The sequence below is a fragment of the Centruroides vittatus genome, unplaced genomic scaffold (assembly GCF_030686945.1).
Source record: "Centruroides vittatus isolate TY-2023 unplaced genomic scaffold, ASM3068694v2 contig_349, whole genome shotgun sequence".
Taxonomy (NCBI): Eukaryota; Metazoa; Arthropoda; class Arachnida; order Scorpiones; family Buthidae; genus Centruroides; species Centruroides vittatus.
The window spans coordinates 1274630-1295753 of record NW_027122172.1 but is presented as its reverse complement, the minus strand read 5'-3'; the positions used below and the strand labels follow the sequence as shown (position 1 = coordinate 1295753).

At 34.7% G+C, this 21124-nt stretch overlaps 2 protein-coding genes across 4 annotated transcripts; one reads left to right on the top strand and one right to left on the bottom strand.

Annotated features, from left to right (window-relative positions):
- Nucleotides 1-5053: 5053 nt before the first annotated feature.
- Nucleotides 5054-5707, top strand: LOC136974502 (ribonuclease H-like). The gene has a single exon (XM_067269412.1). The coding sequence runs from the start codon at nucleotides 5054-5056 to the stop codon at nucleotides 5705-5707; it is 654 nt and encodes a 217-aa protein (XP_067125513.1).
- Nucleotides 5708-12315: 6608 nt separating this feature from the next.
- Nucleotides 12316-19387, bottom strand: LOC136974377 (ras-interacting protein RIP3-like). Of its 3 annotated transcripts, none has more exons than XM_067269230.1 (8): nucleotides 19295-19387; nucleotides 16839-16990; nucleotides 16740-16767; nucleotides 16544-16671; nucleotides 14084-16436; nucleotides 13961-14006; nucleotides 13076-13893; nucleotides 12316-12435 (listed from the first exon to the last, which is right to left on the bottom strand). In XM_067269230.1, exons 3-7 carry the CDS (start codon nucleotides 16740-16742, stop codon nucleotides 13523-13525), a joined length of 2901 nt encoding a protein of 966 aa, XP_067125331.1. In that variant the 5' UTR covers nucleotides 16743-16767; nucleotides 16839-16990; nucleotides 19295-19387; the 3' UTR covers nucleotides 12316-12435; nucleotides 13076-13522. The 3 variants fall into 3 exon arrangements, with proteins under 3 accessions (XP_067125331.1, XP_067125330.1, XP_067125332.1); XM_067269229.1 differs by lacking the exon at nucleotides 19295-19387 and adding an exon at nucleotides 18072-18253; XM_067269231.1 differs by lacking the exons at nucleotides 12316-12435; nucleotides 13961-14006; nucleotides 19295-19387 and adding an exon at nucleotides 18072-18260 and having other exon boundaries at nucleotides 13642-13893.
- Nucleotides 19388-21124: the final 1737 nt, after the last annotated feature.

Sequence of the window (21124 nt, the reverse complement as noted above, 5' to 3'; positions counted from 1 at the left end):
ATATTTTGACATATTCAAAATTAATTCGGTACAAAATTTTATTTACGTAAAAATATAATATTTCGTGCAAAATTAAATTATTTAAATAAATTAAGTCGAAAAATACTATTTTTAATTACATTTACCTTTTATATGTGTCGGAAACCTTACCAATCACTTCCTCCAAAAATTTGTTTGGAATATTTCTGCAACTTAATATTATTATTCAAAAAAATGTTTATTTGCATTTATAAAATTAATAATAATAATAATAATAATAATAATTTAATGAAAATATAAGTTTAAATAATTTTAAGAATTTAGAAAACTTCCGGTTCTCGCCATATTAAAACCGAAAGTGACGTTTTGAAATTGAAAAACTAAATTTGCCATTTAGTGCACGTATATAAATAAAAATTTTTTTTAAAATAATTTTTAATCGAAAACTTTCAATTTCTCTTAATGAAACCTAACTCGACTGCACCTATAATCAGTCAAGTTAGGTTGTGTATTTTAAGTATTAAATTCACACATACAATCATTATTTTTAATAACATTTTCACCTTTTCTACGGAACTTTCCAATCTGCGCATCATCCAAATCCCTCTCTTCGCCCGTATTGTCTTCGTCTTACTTTCACTCCTTCCTCGCGTGACATTTCACAATAGCGAAGGTTGAGGCCGAAGTTTTCAACGCGAAAACCTGTACGTCGGACGTTCGGCGCCGCTTTCCTCTAAGCCTACACGATTGACAATGGCATTTGGATAGTCAGTGGAATCTAAGGTTCTAAGTTTGAGGAGTGGAATCGGATAGCTGCTAGTGATTTTGCTCTCGTTTTTTTTTGTGTGTGTGTGTGTGATTTATGCATTAATTCACGGAAAACATTGTCGGATTGTAAACAAAAAATTGTCAGAAGTATAAAGGAAGAGAATAATATCAAGAAGAATACAAAAATTTTTGAAAACTTTTTAAATATAGCACAATTATGGCTTTAACCAATTTTCCGGAATGTACAGTACGAATCCCGCTAACCGAAATTGTTAACGGCAATACATCCACCATCGTATCAGAAACATAACTAATGATTTTGGTGTTACTTGGCCCATTATTTAACTTAAAAAAAACGTATTTTTTAGCCTATTTCCGGTCGGCCATCGAATTCAAATTACGGACCTCTGGCCGAACAGATTTAAATAATACTCTTCCCTAGCCGAGAGGACAGCATCAGTACTGTATCTCGAAAATTTTATCAAAATCCGCCCGTTTATTTTTAAATTACGAATGTTCTTAGATTAGCTTCCATTTTACACATTGACTTTACCATTGCTACGGCGACGGTCAATATCCGTTTCTTTCTAGAAACTTTAGAATAATTAATTAGTACTACTTGGAAAACTTATATAAACTTAGAATTTGAATTATGACTATTTACAAAAATATAAGGATGTAAGATGGACTCGAAAATTTTATATTTTTGTAAATAGTCATAATTCAAATTCTAATTGAAGACATCCTGGGTTTTTTCATGTTATCATGTGTGCTTCTATTTATATAAACTTATATAAAAACTTATATAATGAAAAAAAATGGAAGAAGATAGTAATTTGTCCACGGATTACAAATCACAATCTGAGGAGGAAGATGTAGGATTACTAAATATTTTATCTAAAGAATGATATAGAAAAGTATATAAAAGAATATGCTGGTTCAAAACGAGGAGCAAAAATACATGTACAATTTATAATAGATAGTCTAGATAAAATAGTAAATATTTACAAAGAAAATAGAACAACAACAGATAATTATATAAAAGAAATTAACAACAAACTAGAAAAACTAATTGATAACACTGACATAAAAACGCAAAATCCTACGTATGCGGATAAAGCGAAGGGATGGATACCCCACAAAAAGAAAATAAAGCAGTTATAATTATCAATTACAAAAACGAAAATATTGACTCGGAAGAAGTGAAGAAAAAAATTAAGACGGTCATCGATCCAGTAAAACTTGGAATTGGCATAAAGAATGTAAGAAAAATTAGAAATAATGGTATCTTAGTGGAAGTAGAAAATGCAAACCAGAGCGAACGACTAATTGAAGAAATTGCTACAAATGAGGATCTTACAGCAAAAACACCAAAAAAAAATTATGCCAAAGATATGTATTTATCGTGTACCAGACGATATAGAGAAAGAGAAATTAATAGAGAAATTGTTCATTCAAAACGAATATATTTCAATGGCCTATAATGAAGGAGGAAACTATAATAACGAAATAAACATAAAATATAGGTGGGGTAAATCCAAAAACACAAATCATTGGGTCTGCGAGGTATCCCCGAAACTACGCAAATTACTTTTGAATCAAAGAAAAATAAATATGGGTTGGGTAAGGTGCCAAATAAGAGATTACTATAACGTAATTCGATGTTACAAATGCTGTCGTTACGGGCATCCGGCCCAAGAATGTCAATGTAATAGAAACTACTGTACACATTGTGAGGGCGATCGTCGATACAACGAATGCACAAATAAGGATAAAACCCCAAATTGCGTAAATTGCATAAAATGTAAGAATGACACACGTACCCACCAGGCAATAAGCGACGAATGCCCGGAAAAGCAGAAAATAATCAGAAAAATGAAAATGAAAATTGATTATGGAAACTAGTTCTCTAAATAATAACGAAGGTACGAATCATTTGGAAAGTAGAAGTTCAAAATGCTTACAGATTAACGTAGGGAGGGGAATAAATGCTGTATCTCAAACTGTAGGTAATAAACTACAAAATCTTGATATCTTATCGATACAAGAACCGTACTGCAAAGCGAACAAACCTATGGGCTGGCCACTCAAAACACGGGAACTTTATTCGAGCAATGGGGAAACACCACGGACCATGACAATTATAAACAACAAAAATATGCAATGTATGTTATTAACCAACTATAGTGATCAATTTAAGACTACTATCGAATTAAGAAACAAAGATAAAAAATGGATAATCTGTAATATATACTTTCCGATGAAAGCAAATATCAATACCCACTTTGCAAAATTAGAACAATTGTGTACAATATACTATCATAGCCATGCAGTTATTATTGGAGGAGACAACAATGCCCATTCGTATGTTTGGTTCGACGAAAATACGGATGACAGAGGTGACGAGTTGGAAGAATTCATAAATCATCAAAATTTATTTCTTCTAAATGAACCAAACGCGCTTAGTACATTCGAAAGTACAAATGGAAGTTCTAATATAGACATAACAATTATTAATAGCATTGCACCGAATGAAGTCAAAAATTGGAAAGTAAACGACGAAATCAGCCTATCAGAACACGGATACATCACGTGTGAAATAGATCAAATATTTAACAATACAAGTATGAAAAAGTACAATATCAAAAAAGCCAAATGGAAAAGAATAATCGACGAAATCAAACCACACAAAGAAACCACACAAGAATTGAAAAACATAGAAAATAAAGAACAGGCAAACGAAAAAATTACAAATCTCGTAAACATAATAAATAAAACAATAGATAAAAACATCCCAATTTATGAGGAAAGAAACAGAATTGTCAAATGGTGGAATACAGAACTGACCACCCTTAAAAGTAAAGTTAGGGCAAAGCGTAGGCGTTATGCAAAATGCAAAGATCAAAATTTAAGAGGAAATCTCAAAGAAGACTATCTCGCGGAGCAAAAGCAGTATAAACAACTTATAAAAGAGTCGAAGAAAAAAAGCTGGAAAGAATTCTGTCAACAAAGCGCGAATCCCTGGGGATTAATATATAAAATTTCAGCTAAGAAAATAAAACAAAAGTTCCAACTAACAGAATTAAAAAATGAAAATGGAAACATCATCAGTAATATGGAGGAATGTCTACAGATATTACTACAGGAATTTATTAAAACGGATGATAAATCTCGGGATACTCCCGAACAGAAAACATTACGCGAAGCAATACGTTTTCGTACAAACGAAACACACGCGCCACAATTTACTAAGGAGGAAATAACGTGGATAATATCGACCTTTAAAAACGGGAAAGCGCCAGGTAACGATTATATTACAATAGAAACGGTTAAGATACTAAATATGAAAGATCCCGGTCTTCTGCTTAAAATATACAATACTTGCTTAAATTTTGCAATCTTTCCGACACCTTGGAAGGTAGACAGGAAAGGTAGGAAAATCGGCGAAAGATGCCATCGCTAAAGTAATTAATGATATTGAAGAAGAACGAAAACAAAATAAATGGACAATAGCTCTCAGTCTAGATATAGCGGGAGCATTCGACAGTGCGTGGTGGCCGCTCCTACACAAAAAATTAGAAGAAATCAATTGTCCCCGTAATATATATTCATTAATATGTGATTATTTAAATAACAGAACAGCATTCGTAGAATATACTGACATAAAAATTGAAAAAACAATGACAATGGGATGCCCACAAGGATCGTGATCGGGCCCCACTTTCTGGTCCATCCTACTAAATGACCTTTTAAATACCGAGACAATAATAGGAACGAAAATAACAGCGTTTGCGGATGGTATATTGGTGGTTTGCTCGGCAAACGGTCGGATGCAAATCGAGAAAAAATGTAATAACATATTGGAGAGGATAGCGAACTGGGGAAAGAGAAACAAATTACAGTTTAACCCCGATAAAACTACGGCCATCGCGTTTACGACACGCAAAGCGGATAAAAGACAGCCAACGATAAAAATGCAAAACAAAAACATAAAATGTTCTAATCAAATAATATACTTAGGTATGACAATAGACAACAAATTGTCACGGAATGCCCACCTCGAATCCGAAAAAAAGAAAGTTGGCAATCTTTTTCAGGAAATTACCAAAGTGGCAAAAAAAAAAAAAAAAAAAAAAAAAAAAATGGAGTACGGAAGGTACTGCACTTACTCGAGTATACAAAGGCGTAGTGATACCAATAACTACATATGGCGCTCAAGTATGGGGAAATAGAGCAGAAATGACCTATATGAAAAGAAAGATAATAAGCTTCCAACGTAATGTAATGTGTACGAATGTAATGTGTAATGGCAGGCCTCCTACCAATGGACTTAGAAATAAGTCAAAAGAGGGATATTCGAAAAATTTTAAAAGAAAAAATAACATATGGTGCAATACTAACAGAGAAAGACGAAATAGAATATCAAATCAAAAGATATCAACAATTGAAAAGATACGAGTGGAAAAAGATACAAATAAAAGAATATAGCCCATTAACTAAAAATAGAATTTATACGGATGGCTCGAGAACCCCAGAAGGAGTAGAAGCTGCATACATATATATATCAAATAATAGAGAACAATACAACAGGAAAATCAAACTAGATAAAAGATGCAATAATTATCAGGCAGAACTCGTAGCCATAGAACAGGCTGTAAGCTGGATTAGCAACAACATGAAAAATGTAACAATCGCAATCTGTACAGATAGTCATTCCGTATTAAAAGCGTTGAATGACGACGAAAACAAACACGAACTCGTCGACGACAGTAGAAAAAATATCTTAGCAAATAAAAACAATATATCTTTCGGCTGGGTAAGAGCACATATGGGCGACCCTGGAAACGAACGAGTAGACAGCCTAGCAAAAGAGGCAAGCGGCTCAAACATAAAAGTAGTATATAAGAAATTATCTGAAAGATATATAAAAAGGGAAATAAAGAACAAATATAGGCTATAATAAGATGGCAAAAGAGATGGACAGAATCAACAAAATGAAGAGAACTTTTTGAGTATCTACCTGATGTTCACCAACGAATAAAAAATAAGAACTTTATAATAAATTATAAATATACAAGATTCGTGACTGCGCGTGGTGACTTTGCGGAGTACCGCAATAGATTCCATCGTAATAACGATGGCGCTTGTGAAATATGCGGAGACAGAGAAACTCCGACACATCTTTTATTTGAGTGTATTAAATATGAAAATATTAGAAACGAGCTACGAACAATAAGCAATAAAGAAGGTTATACTTGGCCAATAAAAAAGAGTAGTCTTATCAATAACGTCACTCTTTATACATACTTTATAAACTTTATAAGAATATGTTATAAAACCAGAATATAATCGTCCCCCTGTCACTATATACCAAACTGTATATATTTATTGTATAAATAATCTTTCTAGGCTGAAATTCACTGTAGATACCTATATTGGTTCACTAGTTTGGTTACGCTCTATTGTCAAATTATTCCCATTAATTAGTATAATTTAATTACCGATATGGCTATTGTATACTTTTTGAGGTTGTGTCGGTTTTGTAGGTTATTCTACGGTTTAAAACACTAGGTATATTCTAGTAGTCGGTTGGTCTGAGAACGATATAACAACAACTGTTTCCATTATTACTATTTTTGTATTAATTGTTCTTTCTGTTATCGAGAATCTTATATTTAATATGGAGGGCAATGCGAAGGTCACTGCGTTCCACACTGGATCGAAACATCCACATACAGAATGTTGAAATGTATTCATAGTAATATACCATCTCAGAGTATAAGACTCTACTTCATTTCGTACTTTAGCACATTGTGGCCGAATGGGCTCACAGTGATACGCATTCACAGAGAAATGGACTCTGTCTACTGGGGTTATGGCCTCTAAGGGTATTAAACTTTGCTTATCATTATTTATTAACACATTTACAAACTTTATGGCTAAATGTATTTATTGTGCTAAGCATTCTCAGAGTAATGAACTCTGCACACCAATCCATATCAAAACATTCACATAATTTGTAGAGAACCACTATAGTGCTATAAATTGTGAGACGAGAGCCGTCAATGCAATCAAAAAATGATTATGAAAGTATCATAAGCGATTGTGAAAAGTAATACACACATTACAGCGGTAGAAAGATATCGCGAAGAAATAATGAAACGTGGAAATACAATGACAGTGCTAGTAACAATAGGCAATAGTGCTACAGGTACTACAAGTGTATCTAATTTTACCCACAAAAGGAAAAGGAAGTGATAATGAAATAAGTGCTATGAATGAGATGTTATCGTGAAAAACAAAATAATCTTGGAAGTACTACAAGTGCTACAAATAATATGGAAATACGACGGAGGAGCGAGAGGAATGGCCGTACAGTGATGTAAGAAACTACACGTGAAAGTACTACAAGAAAGTGATACCTTTTGTGTCATAAGTGAAAGTTCTACAAATTAAAGTGTTAAATTGTGGATGTACCTACTCAGCGACAGTGACAGTGAGAGCGATACTAGTACAGCTACAGAAACGTTTCGATACTATAGTGGTAATATGAAAATACGGTGATAATAGGAAGTGCCAATATACGACAAGCAAACGTAGCGGTTATCTATGAAACCTTAATTAAAATATCTCAAGTACTTTTAAATAAAACTTATGTAGACTCTTTAATACTATCATTAACATCTAAAAAAACTCCACATATATTTTACATTTTGCATTTGTATTTATTTTTATTTATAATGTTTGTACAAAAAGTACAAACCAGCCAACATGGAATTATAAATAATCTACATATTATATTAATTGTTTCAATAATATGTAATTTAAATATATAAAATGTAATATGCCGAATGTAACAATATACGAACATATGTCGGTAAAAAAAAAAATGTAGCGGCTACGACCGCAATGTGTATCCAACTCTCTGTAAAGCATTGAGCGAAACAGAGAACGTCTGAAAATAAAGTGGAGCACCGGAAGCCTGACATTTATTACCAGGTAGAATGTCTGTTCTATTACTAGTAAAGTCAGTGGAATCATCCTCGACGTTCCAAACGCCATTTTCGAACTTCTAGGTTTATAGGAAGGCGGCGCCGAACGTCCGACGTACACGTTTTCGCGTTGAAAACGTCGGCCACAACATCGCTATTATCAACCAAAAAGTGACTGGTAATTATACTGGTGTTCTGTTCTGAGGCATGTAAAGGAAAATAGCGAATATAAATGTTTATTTAAATGTTATAATAGAAGTTCTTCTGGGAATGATTTATATATATTTTGATGTAATTAACTACAAGGAAACTCACCACGTTGATTTAAATCTGCCGAAGAGATACTGTACCTCGAGGTCCGAAACGCAAATATGTGTGTAGTGTGTGTACGGGTGAAAAATAAAGATCATTTTGTTTCCTAGAAAAGCAGCTCGAAGACATTTTGATAAAAGACAGTTAATTAAGCTATTTTCGCTTTAAGCTAGCCACCGTAAGGAGGTACAGCGAGGTTCACAAGCGTCGAAGACGGAAGTTAGATGGCTGCCACTACGAATTATACGCATATTACGTACTGTATTGTAACTCAAATGAAAATTGGGGCATACGAATATCTATTTTAACCCTTTTCGAGACAGAAGTGAAGCCCAATTGAGTAGTCTATATGTGCATCGATACACAATATTTTAATCACTTGTTTTATCTAAACATACAGCCAGCAGCCATTCTCTGTTTGAAAACAGATGTTATGTCCGGTATGATAATTCTTCCCGACACTTGTTTGACGGTGGCGTGCCGTCATTGGAAGCGGTGGAAGCGCCGCTTCCACCTTCCAATGGTCTTCCCTCGTAGTTTCTAAAATATAAATTTTCATATTTTAACGTACAGTACTTTGAATTAATTAAATTTAATATTTTATTATAACTGTATTATGTATCTTATTACAAATTTCTATACTATATGTGAAAAAAACGATATGATCGCTATTGTATATTCGAACATCAGTGGCGGAATGGAAGCGCTTACGAGACAGCTTCCACGGCGGGAATAACAGAATGGTGTAAAGCAGCCAGAGGGCATTGGCGCACGCGGTTTACAGAGCACCAACCTCACCCGGTTTAGCTGGTAAAGCTACACACGTCTAACGCTTTCAACGATTCTATCCCTTAGCTACTGGTAGGGAGCAATCTGACTAACTGTTAAGCCAGGAACACACATGCGTAAAATTGTGTGGCAGAAAACTGAATCAGAAATCAGCTTTCAGTTCAGTTTCTGTTTTACGCTTTTATGCCAGAACACACATACGTAAAAATTCTGGCCGAATAGGAAACATCACTGCCACCAACAGTGCTAATTTTATTAACTTTTTCCTCTCATATAGGCTATCTATCCCTTTGTACCTTCCATTTTTTTCTCCGCTTCCTCTGCTATAATATAGAAAATTTAAATTAATAGACTTATATTCCGAATTCAAGTAAAGAACGTGTGATCTGAATACTAGGCCTATATATCGATTTTACAAGACCTACCTGTTGTTTGAAATTTTGCACTTACAGCCATCCATAAACGTTGTTTAAATACAGTGTCATGCATGACACCGATGTGGTCGAACAAATACGATAAACCCCTGTATTTCATTTATTTTTTGTTTTTTCGAGACCGTCACAATTGTAGGGTTAACCTTCGTTGCCGCCATTGTTAGAATAAAAAGCACGTGTCTACTTTGACGTCACAAAAAAGACTTCTCTCTATTGGAGGAATTTTGGCGTAAAAATTTTACGGCGTAAAAAGTAGAGACACTCTCTACTCTTTTTTCAGTTCCATTTCAGCCAAAATTTCAGAAAAATTTTTACGTTTTCTGTTTTATACTAGATTTTACACGGAATTTTACGCATGTGTGTTCCTGGCCTTAGACATAAAACGTATTATAATTAATGTCGATCCGAACAAAGGCGTACTAAAAGAATTATACGATTTAATATTAATATTTACGGTACCATTTACCGGTACCATTTACCGGTGCATCTGTCGAGCGCAGTTTTTCGACCACGAAGGGAATTCAAACAGTGGCCAGAACACTCGGTCGGAGGAAAAATGGTCGTCGCTAGCGTCGCTTTAGATAGAAAGAGCTTTCAAATACGTCGATGGAGTCGACGACCGGCGACTTTTACGATAAAGTAATTAACGACTCGGCGGAAAAAATCGCCGAATAGAATTAGTTTATAAAAAATTTTAAAAAGTTTTTATCATTGTTTGTATCGTATCAATTTGTATTACGTATGTATCGTTTGTATTTTACAACTAAAATACATAAATTGTTTATTTTTGTCATTTCCAGTATTCGTTTAAAACTTTTATGGAAATGCGAGGTTGCGGACGGGTCCGACCCGTCACGAAAGACGCCAAAAAACGGTCAATTTACAGAAAAATTTATTAGGTTAAAAAAACAGGAAAAAGTCGTTCGTAGTCGGACACCCGTCGTTTATATCAAACTGCCGGGCAGAAACCGTAAATCGCGGAGGAAGTCGTCCTACGATCGGTGGAACATCGAATTCGTCTTCCATTTTGACTTTTCTCGCGCTCCGGGTAAGAGTCTCGTCACGTTTAGTAACCGGGGACCGATCATTCGGGAAGCGTAATTGAGGGAGAACGACCGATCAAAGTGGACGAAAGAAAGAAGGGAGATCGATATAATCTCCGACAATCGAGGACACCCGGCACTGGGTTAACGTTCCGAATAACCGAAACGCCGGGTGTCGACGCGCAAAAAATAAAAAATAAAAAAAATACAGTTTCTCGTCTATTGTTCCAACCCGTAACCCGTGCCACTTCGGACTTAGACCGTGTTCCCCACGCCAACGGAGGAAGTCTCCCCGTGCCCTACAGACTCGTCGACGCGATTGACCCGGGGCCACCTTCGATCGACCGTCGAAGAACCGCATCGACGCCCGGGATGTCCGAACGGCCGATTGTCCTAAAGCAAATTATTTTGTACATAGTATATGTTTATTTTATGTTTCTTTTTTGTCGGTTTTTGTCAGATACGTCTCTTCCGCCACCACGCGCGTACGGACGGACCCTAGGCCATCACTGAGGCGCAAGTAACCGATTGCCCCCGGAAGTCGGCTTCCCTATCATCAAATGTCACGGCACGCCACTGCTGTTTAATCTAGTGCAAATGACTCCACTCGGTTTTTGTGATTGGTAAAGTCATGTAAAGATTCGTTAGTTTTAATTATAGTGGCTTTTTCTTTTTAATTCGGTTTGTCGATTGCGCTTCGGGTGTTGTCTCTCACCCGGACGCTCGAGAACTTCTAGTTAGACGAAGTATTGTCGAGAATTATTATTTAATTAACGTCTTAAATCGCCGAGAAACAATTTATTACGTTTTCGACCCGCTCGACGGGCCATCGTCAGATTTTAAATTCTGGAACCTCGACAACCATTTCTGTAATTAAAGTGCGCGCCACGCGTTCGCCCGAGTTAATATCGTAATTTTCTAAGCTTATACGCTACGGTAAATACAAAAACGTCTTACACGTTGCACTAAAAATAAGAATAAATATTACGGCTTTCAAAAGTATTATCCGTAATTTCATAATTTTAACTTGGACGAAAGGCGGTAAGTTTGAATACCTTCGACAGTTAAACGATCGTTCTTTTCGATGTCCTACTACACTCGTTAAGCGACGTTAGCGCATCCCACGGGTGACGATAGAATTACTATATGGCGAAAACTATTCTATTACGAAGCGACGACCGAAAATACTCCGAGTAATTTTTATAAATACGACAGCGCCGCTTTAACACGCAACCACACAGTTAAAATATACTTTCTTTCGGTATAGGCGAACGCTTATTTAACGCAATTTACTATGTTTTTGTAATGTTCTTTGGTATTTCTGTTAAATAGAAAAGGTGTCTCGCATTCCGAGAACGCCGTATCCCCGGTTAAGGATCACTGTTATAATTTAAATTTATTATTAACAATTTGAGATTTTAAATTATTACAATGTCAGATTTTCATTTGGTTCTTTAATTGGTTTTCGGTTTACAAATTTTTATAAATTATTTGTCGATAGCGTGAAAATACTAAATGATTAAGCTAATAAATATTGTTTCTATTAGCTAATTTGTCACTAGACTAATCTCCCGAATTAAAAGAAAAAGTTATTCGGTTCGTACCGGTGTAACTCTTTTAAAAGTCACCCAATAAACGTACGAGTATTTACGCCATAACATCTCCTATTTATACCTTATAAATACTGTATATTTATTTCTAGTTCTTACGCCCTATAATTTAAAATATACTTTATAATTCGATCGGATCGGATTGACGGGATAAGGCAACGTAACGCGTGGGCCACGTGCCAAGACGGAGGCGCATCCCGGGAGGACTTTCTACGGCAAACTGGCTCCTCTCTTCGGATGTTAGACACGCGAATAAAACGCGGAAAATTCCACGCGGCCATCTCGTCGGTTAGGCTGGAACCCACGACCGGTCAGCGACTTAATAATTTAAAGTTTAATAATAGTAAAACATAATTTTTAGTAAGTACTCGAAGTAAGACAACGAAAGAAAGCGTTTTAAGCCATATTGTTTTACTCCTTTCGTTTCGTTTAATACAAAAATGTTTATTACTGGTTCATTCTTCTGCGGAACGGGCACGGTTCGGAAACTTCTTTAGAGATCGACAAACTGTAAAAATGTAAAAGGGCAAATTTATTACGGGTTTATTTAAGAAAAACGAATAAACGAATATTATTATTTATTTATTTTACAAAATATAAACATTAAAGAAATTTTCGAATTAAAGATTTGTTATCGTTTTAAACCGAACTTTGGCTGTTTTTGAATTAAGATAACCTTGCCCGGGCAAATAACTTTAGGCTTTTTCTTAGTCAAGGTTGTTTAATGAATCTGTTTAAATAGCCAAACAATGCATTGGCAAGATATCAGGGAAGATCTAATTGTTCGAAAGGAAAATAGATCTGGGAAATAATCGTTCGTCCTAAACATAAGCGAAAGAAAAGGAAATTCGTTACTCCTTTACGCGTATCGCTCTTCATTTTTATATTATTTGGCAAACAACTGGGAAATTTTAACCGACGCCGTATGCCTTACGGGGCGATATTCGATCGAATCAAGAACATTCAAACTTAGAATGTCTTTTTATACACGGCTGCCGATTCGAACCGAAATTGGATTAAATCCAAATCGCCGACAGATTGAAAAGATGATTAAAACTTCTTAATATAGCTAATGTCAACAGAATTTCGTTATTTTATTACTATTTTGAAAATTTTCGAGTTACGAATAAATGCCTGGCATTACTTACCGAGTATACACGAACTCCATCTTTATTTTCCAAGAACGGTACGGTGGAAAAATAAGGGAAGATTAGGGAATAATTGGTGTTTCGAATAAGGTACGAAGGAGTTTTATTGTTTTAATTCGTTAAATAAATTAATCGTGACGTCGATGGCCATTAAAAGTAGGTTTGCTTAACTATTTTCCGAAAAGGAATATCGAAAGCGTATATAAAATATTCAATAAGAATCGTATAAAAATGTCTCGTATGGCCTCTTGTCGTTTTTTGAATTTCTCGACTTAGAGCTAACACGATCGATGCCGAAACAGTAAGTGCCAGCGAATGCGTCATTTAAAAAGACTGTAGTTAGTTTAATATCTACAGAGAAAGTCTTCGTTAATTTGAATAATAAATGAGATAGAAACAAATCAATCTTCGATCAATATCGTAGGAACACTCCCGCAAATTTGATAATTAATTATCGGACTGAGAGCTACGTTGAGTAAACGGGGGTGGTTTGTACGTCGCGGGAACGCCACAACTGGCGTGGTGTTTTATGTAATCGTCGAATTTACCGGATTTCTTATCTGGTTTGCTAACGGGTTGGAAACTGCTAACTTTTTCGACTGCGGGTTCGACGGGTGGCCACGTGGCTTTTCTGGGGGTCGAAGGGGAGACCAGGGGGGTCCTTCTTATAGAAGGGGGTGATGGCGAGGGATTCCAAGTCGTCGTCATTTTTCGTCCGAAAGTCGGAGATTGTGGGGTTTGTCTTCCCGAAGGAGGCCAGCTCTCGTCGGAATCTTTAGAGGGTAATGACGGAGGCCATACCAGTCGTTTTCCTGTACCTAATAGGAAAAAATACATGAAAATTTTAATTGTAATAAGTTTTGAATGTAGTTAGAGTTTACTTACTAGTCGAAGTGAATCCACCTTTAGGCAAAGGTTTTACATTTGATTGCTGTACAGAAATAAATTTTACCATCAATCTCTTTATGATATCCCTAAGAATTCTCTAATAAAAATAGAATTACTTACTTTAGGAGGCCAAGCCGCTTGCATCCTTTTTCTCGTCGTGTTAGGTGTGGAAGCTGGAGATTCCGAAGACGAACGACCCGACTGAACCCGTGGTCGAGATCTATGGCTCTGAGATGGTTGTATATGAAGTGTCGATATCTGTCTTTTATATTGTTGCGTTCCTTGCTGTTGCGTGTCACTTTGAGATTCGTACATTCCCCTTTCACTTTGATAAACTGTACTTTGTTTAGTTTGTACTTCTTGAGTATAAGGTGAGGGTCCGTGTTTTTGTTTATAAATTTGTATGTTAGATTTATATTGAGGTGTATTTAAGACCGCTTCTCCTTCCTTAGTTCCGAATTGAACTGTCGACGTTTGATGACCTTTTTGCATCTGCAAATTGGATTTATAATAAGGAGTATTTAAGACTGCTTCTCCTTCTTTAGTTCCAAATTGAACTGTCGATGTTTGATGACCTTTTTGCATCTGCAAATTGGATTTATAATAAGGCGTATTTAAGACTGCTTCTCCCTCTTTAGTTCCAAATTGAACTGTCGCCGTTTGATGACCTTTATGCATCTGCAAATTAGATTTATAGTAAGGAGTATTTAAGACGGCCTCTCCCTCTTTAGTTCCGAATTGAACTGTGTGATGAGATGTTTGCATTTGCAAATTAGACTTGTATTCAGGAGTATTTAAGACAGCTTCTCCTTCTTTAGTTCCGAATTGAACTGCTTGATGAGATCTTTGCATTTGCAAATTAGATTTGTATTGAGGAGTATTCAAGACGGCTTCTTCTTCTTTAGTTCCGAATTGGACTGCTTGATGAGATCTTTGCATTTGCATATTAGATCTATATTGAGGCGTATTTAAAACTGGTTCACCCTGGCTAGTTCCGAATTGAACTGTCGTCTGATGAGACCTTTGCATTTGTATATTGGATTTATATTGAGGAGTATTTAAAACTGGTTCATTCTGATTAATTCCAAACTGAACCGTCGTCGTCTGTCTATCTTTTTGCGTTTGCATATTAGATTTATAATGAGGAGTATTTAATACAGCTTCGCCTCGAATAGTTCCGAACTGGACAGTTGATGTATGACATTCATTTTGCATTTTCATATTAGATTTATACTGAGCCGTATTCAGCATTTCCTCATTCTGTCTCGCTTGTGTTTGATGTGTAGGAGAGCTGTGTCTATCCCTAAACATTTGCATATTCGATTTATAATGAGGAGTATTTAATAATTCTTCATTTTCTTTAAATTGAGGCTGCTGGAAAGACGGCGAATTTTGTCTTTCTTTTGTCTTTTGCATATTAGATTTATAATGAGCAGTATTCAAAATTTCCTCCGACTCTTTCGCTCGGGGTTGTTGATAAGTGGGAGAGCTATGTCTTTCTTTCAACATTTGCATGTTAGCTTTGTAATGGGATGTATTTAGAACTTCTTCTCTTTGAGCGTCGGCTTGTTGCTGAGTGTATCTTTCTCTCAACATTTGTATATTAGCTTTATATTCGGGTGTATTTAAAACTTCGTCGCTCTCTTTAGCTTGGGACTGATAATTGGGAGAACTCTGTCTTTCTCTAAACATCTGCATATTTGCTTTATACTGAGCTGTATTTATAACATTTTCTTCTTGTACTCGAGGTTGTTGACTGGAAGGAGAACTGTGCCTTTCTCTGTACATCTGCATATTCGTTTTATATTGAGGCGTATTAATAATTTCTTCTTGCGCTTGATTTTGCTGTTGAGACATTGCTGTATATCGCTCTCTTAATTTTTGCATGTTAGCCTTATATTCTGGAGTATTTAGAATTTCGTCGCTTTCTTTTACTTCGAGCTGTTGCGAGGGAGGGGATACGTATCTTTCTCTAAGCATTTTCATGTTGGCTTTATACTGCGCAGTATTTAAAACGTCTTCGTCCTCTTCTTGCGGTTGTTGAAAACTCGGAGAACCGTGTCTCTCTCTAAACATCTGCATGTTGGATTTATAATGAGCAGTATTTAAAACTTCTTCGTCCTCCCTTACTTCGGGTTGTTGGTAACTTTGCTCGCTGTGCTTTTCTCTAAACATCTGCATATTGGATTTATAACGAGGGGTGTTCAGAACTTCCTCGTTTTCTTTAATCTGCGAAAGTGGTTTAAAAGGCGAGCTATGCCTTTCCTGAAACATTTGCATGCTTGATTTATAATGCGATGTATTTAAAACGTCTTCTCTCTGCTGTAGGTGAGGTTGATAAGGTTGGGGTCCGTGTAGCTGTCTGAATTTTTGCATATTAGATTTATAATGAGGGGTGTTTATGATGTTAGATTGTTCTCGAGAAATATTATCTGTATTTTGCACAAAGTACGGTTGAGGAGAATAAATTTGTCTGTAAACAAAGTTTATATATATTAAAAATATAAAATGGCATTAATTAGAACATTATTATAATCTATTATTACTTCATATTATTTTATAATACGAAAACAAACTTACTGTTGATTATCCGAAAGAGCTACTTCTGCGTGTTGAGCCATAGTGTCTGCTATATTTTCGGAAGAATATAATCCCATAGGGGAATTATATTGCGCGTGAACAACAGCTTTTATAGTCGACGGTTCGTTCTATCACATCGAACATTGGTAAATTCTTTAATAATGTTATTTATTTAATAAATAAATTTACTACTTACCATCCCAATTGATTTCAAAATGTCTTCTCTGTAAATAAAATATTAAAGTCAATTTTACAGAAAGTAAGGCATTTATACGAACTATTCGAAGATGTTTACCTTATAATAAATAATTCTAATCGACGAGAACTCTTCGATAAGATCTCTTCGACTCGAGCGTGTGTTAAATCTTGTATATTAACACGACCGATTTGAATTACTTCGTCTCCTTCGCGTAAACCGGCTCTTTCCGCTAAACTAGAGGGTTCGACCTGTAAAATTTATCCGACATAAATCTTCGATATTCAAATTACAAAGTTCCTAGACAAGTATGCAATCGCTACTCTAACCGACTCGGGCAGCTACTATAGGTGCAGTATCCACTATTATTAGTTTACGTTGAATGGAAATGATGCCAGAAGTATACTTAGAACGACTAAAATATCGGTGCAGGGACTTTCGAGAATGTCACGCGAATTTAACAAACTACAAGTATAAAAACCAATATAAAAATTTTATGTAACGATTACATTAATGCGTTATAATTATCGATTTAATTATATTTAATCTATGGACGAATGTGACGAATGGCGAATGTTGTCTTTGGAATCGTCGCGAGGTCTCGACACACCAGACTTAAGACGGATGCATCTACCGAGTTATAAAGCTCGCATTCATCATTATTTTTCTTCCTCGATTTTAAACTATTTTTACCATAAAATTAAGTCCAAAAATCGGGCAGGAATTTTACATCGACGGCAGTAATATATAAGACATTTAAGAAAAAGTTTGGCTCGTTTCCACTATAATATATAATAACCTTTTACATTTTGCAATAAAATATAACGCATCTTCGTAATTTTAAAATAGATAAACTTTAAGAATTAAGTAATTTATAACTAAGACTAGACAGCGTATAATAACAATTGAAAAAATATATGTACATTAATGCAAAATACAGTATATCCTATGTATTAGAAATTGACGTAACAAATATTTGAGTTTTGTTAACGAGAAGTTTAATTTCGAGCCTCATCTCAATGAGTCATTCTTTACGTAAAGCGCGCAAGACATTGTTTTTTGTTTTGTTTTATAAATAGACTCCCAGTCGGGGTCTTACTCTCGAAACTTAACCTCTCGTTTGTTTTTTTCTCATCCGCTAAGCCGAAGATCAAGTTTAAAAGCATCGCTTACAGTAACGATTGCTTTTTTCTTTTAAGAAGCTCGCTTTATATTTATATTTATATATATATATCGAGTAAATAAGCAGTCTATTTGTTAAGTATTAACGATACGGCCCGTCGTCTATCTACAAAGCAAATTTAAAGCGTCTGTTTTCTTTTTCTAACAAACCTTCTGGACGTAATGAGGTTCTTCCTTATCTCTTCCTCCAGCCAACCCGAATCCCCAAGGCTGGTTGGAATCTCTTTTCAGAGCTACGAGAAATGGTCGTTGGAAAGACATATTCGCTGTATTTCCGTTCGTTCGTGGTTTCGCCTTCCGATTCTAACTTAATATGAAAAGAAAGAAGACTCGCTTCTTCTAGCAACTGGGTCGGGGTGAATCATCTTTCCTAAATTATCGACGTGTCAGGTGCGAGACTGTTTTTGTAAGATATTATGTCATAAAATGTCCTTCGAAAACCTCGACAAAAATAATATGTCGCATATACATATTGACGGGAAACGTGTTTACAAATGAAGTCGACGTTATTTTTAAAATTGAGACATTTTGTAATTTTACAAACGAGAATTATACCGGCTCCGTAAAGCCTAATAGTCACGATACTCGTCCGTTTGACTCGTTTATCGTCCTATTTAATGTTATATAATTTATTTTAATTTGGAAATGTTTTAATTACGCTAACCAAACTACATGCTCGACATTTAAACAGCCGGGAATGCGATTTGTCAATTATATCGCTCCGTTAGAAAGTGCGTAAATGAAGTTGCTTGGTCACATTTATCTATTTTTAGGTAATTAATTAACGAACGTACTTAGCAAATTCTCGACACCGACCCATCATTTTTTATTGTTTACTTTTTAAAAAATTGATAGTATAATATTAGAATATTTGTATCTAATCGCCACGGTCTCGCTACGATACTCGACCGGTGGATAAAATTATATTCCAAATAATAAAACCTTATTGTTTACGCTTTGTTCTATTTTGAACCGCGTTTTTTTTCACAATTGTAGAATGAGTCTATTAATAGAATACATAACTTTATTCGAGGCACGGGAAAATATATAACTTTAATTCGTTTTTTAAGGGAAAAATTCTTAATTTCGCATTACATATATATTATTGAAAACGAAATATCGCCGTTCTAACTCGGGACATAATTTCGGGAAGGCAAAATTCGCATTCTTTTGTTTAAAAAATTTTTAAAAATGCATCAGAAATATTTTTTAAATTTACATAAATAACATTATTGATGACTCGTCTCGTAGAACAGACGAAAAAAATTTAATTCGAATTTTTCTATATCGATTGACACGTCGAAAAATAAAAATTAAATCGATCTTACTACCATTTATTTATCTTAATTGTTAGAAATAGAACGAATACGTACCGGCGATACTCGGGCGGAGTTACAACTTCTTAACTCGGCTTTCTCCCTAAAAATGACTTGCTAAATTTCTGATAGGTCTAAATCCTCGATTTTTTGGCCCTCTGGGAAAGTTTCTCGCGTATTCCTTCGGGTTTTATCCAAAATTTTCCCAACGAAATAATATATTATTAGAGTACATCGATATGTCGTCGGCGTTATCGTAACGTATTTTTCGTTACATTTACTTGTTAATTATATAAACACGCATTTTTATTTTCACTTTAAGAAATAAAATTTTTTCCGATCAAAATTTTAAATACGATTAGTTTTATTTGCCGCGTAAATATATTAAAAGAATTCTAATTTTTCCGATGGTAGAGTAAAAACGTACGTTAAATGTTTTCCCGAAGATTCTACTTTAAGAAATGGGCGGGTCTCTATATGTGAAACATAGAACAGAATTAGAAGTTCTGAGAAATGTTGAGTCAAAACTGCTTCGATCTTTAAATAATTTCTTTATACATAATCGAATTTCGGGTCTTTAAATAACGTACTCTAATCAAATTCTATTCGTTCCCGCAACAGTTGTTAATTTTTAAATGACGAACTTAAAAACTGGAGAAATTGTTTATTTTCGTCCGAATATTTAATACTACCGTATAAATAAATTAATTAAAATCGAATACAAAACGGAATTTTAAAGAATGAAATGACTTTTTTCTGATTAAATAATTTTTCAAAATTAATATTTATTTATTTATTCTTGTCAAATTAATACTATATTATCAAAGTACTAATCGTAAGTATAAGGTTTTTTCTTTTCTTTGTAGAAAAAAAACAAAAATAATTAAACGTAATAGTTATATATATTTAAGGTGTGTTTCAAATTTATACGGACACGAAAAAATTAAAGTGAAACACAAATTTGCTGCATTAAGTGACAAATGTTTTATTAAAAATAATATGGATTTACGCGTTTCTACACTGCAAAAGAAGAATTTTGATCAAACATTAACATTTTGTCACTGAAAATAATGTTTATGAAACTCTTATACAAAAAAACTGTTACATATTTATCCGGACAGGTTTCAAATTGCAAAGTTTTCTTACGATTTAATGGCCAATGTAACCACCATTTAACTTAATTACATTAACCCTCGGGGTGCCTGGTGGGTCTGAGAGGCCCGACTCATTTTCAAAAGTTCGTAACTATTTTAATATTTGCGTTAGCGACTTAAGGTTATTAGTAGCTTCGGTTCTCTTCACGCGCTTGCGATCCCCACAAAATTTTCAGTTCTTCGCGCGATATTCTGCGAACAAGACGTGGTTGAATAAGTGCCGGGCCTCGCAGACCCCACCAGGCGCTCCGCGTTGCAAAAGTGTAAGTAGTATTTTTTGTGTTTGCTCCATTTATAACACGTTTACGTTGTCAGTACATAAACGATTAAGCAGCTACTAAGCGTCTGTAAGAAATGATCCAGATTTATTTGCATGGGACATGCGAAATTCCTATGAAAAAAATGCCTGTATTCTCAATTTCAAATTTTAACTGAAGAAGCTTAATTTTTATGCTTTAACAAATAATTATATTAAGTGCCATTAAAATGAACCCAAAATACTTAAATTATAATGAGATTACATCATGATTTCTAGAGAAACAAAGTTAATACTTTTGTTACGACAAAAAAAGTTAACGTTTTTTATTATGTAGTCGTGTGAATAAATATTTCACGTGAATCAATGATTGTTTTATTCTAAATATGTCTTAATAAACCTATTATATATATATATTAACATAACATTGAAATTATCTTTACAAGCCATATAATGTAGTGTTTTATTTTGGGGTCT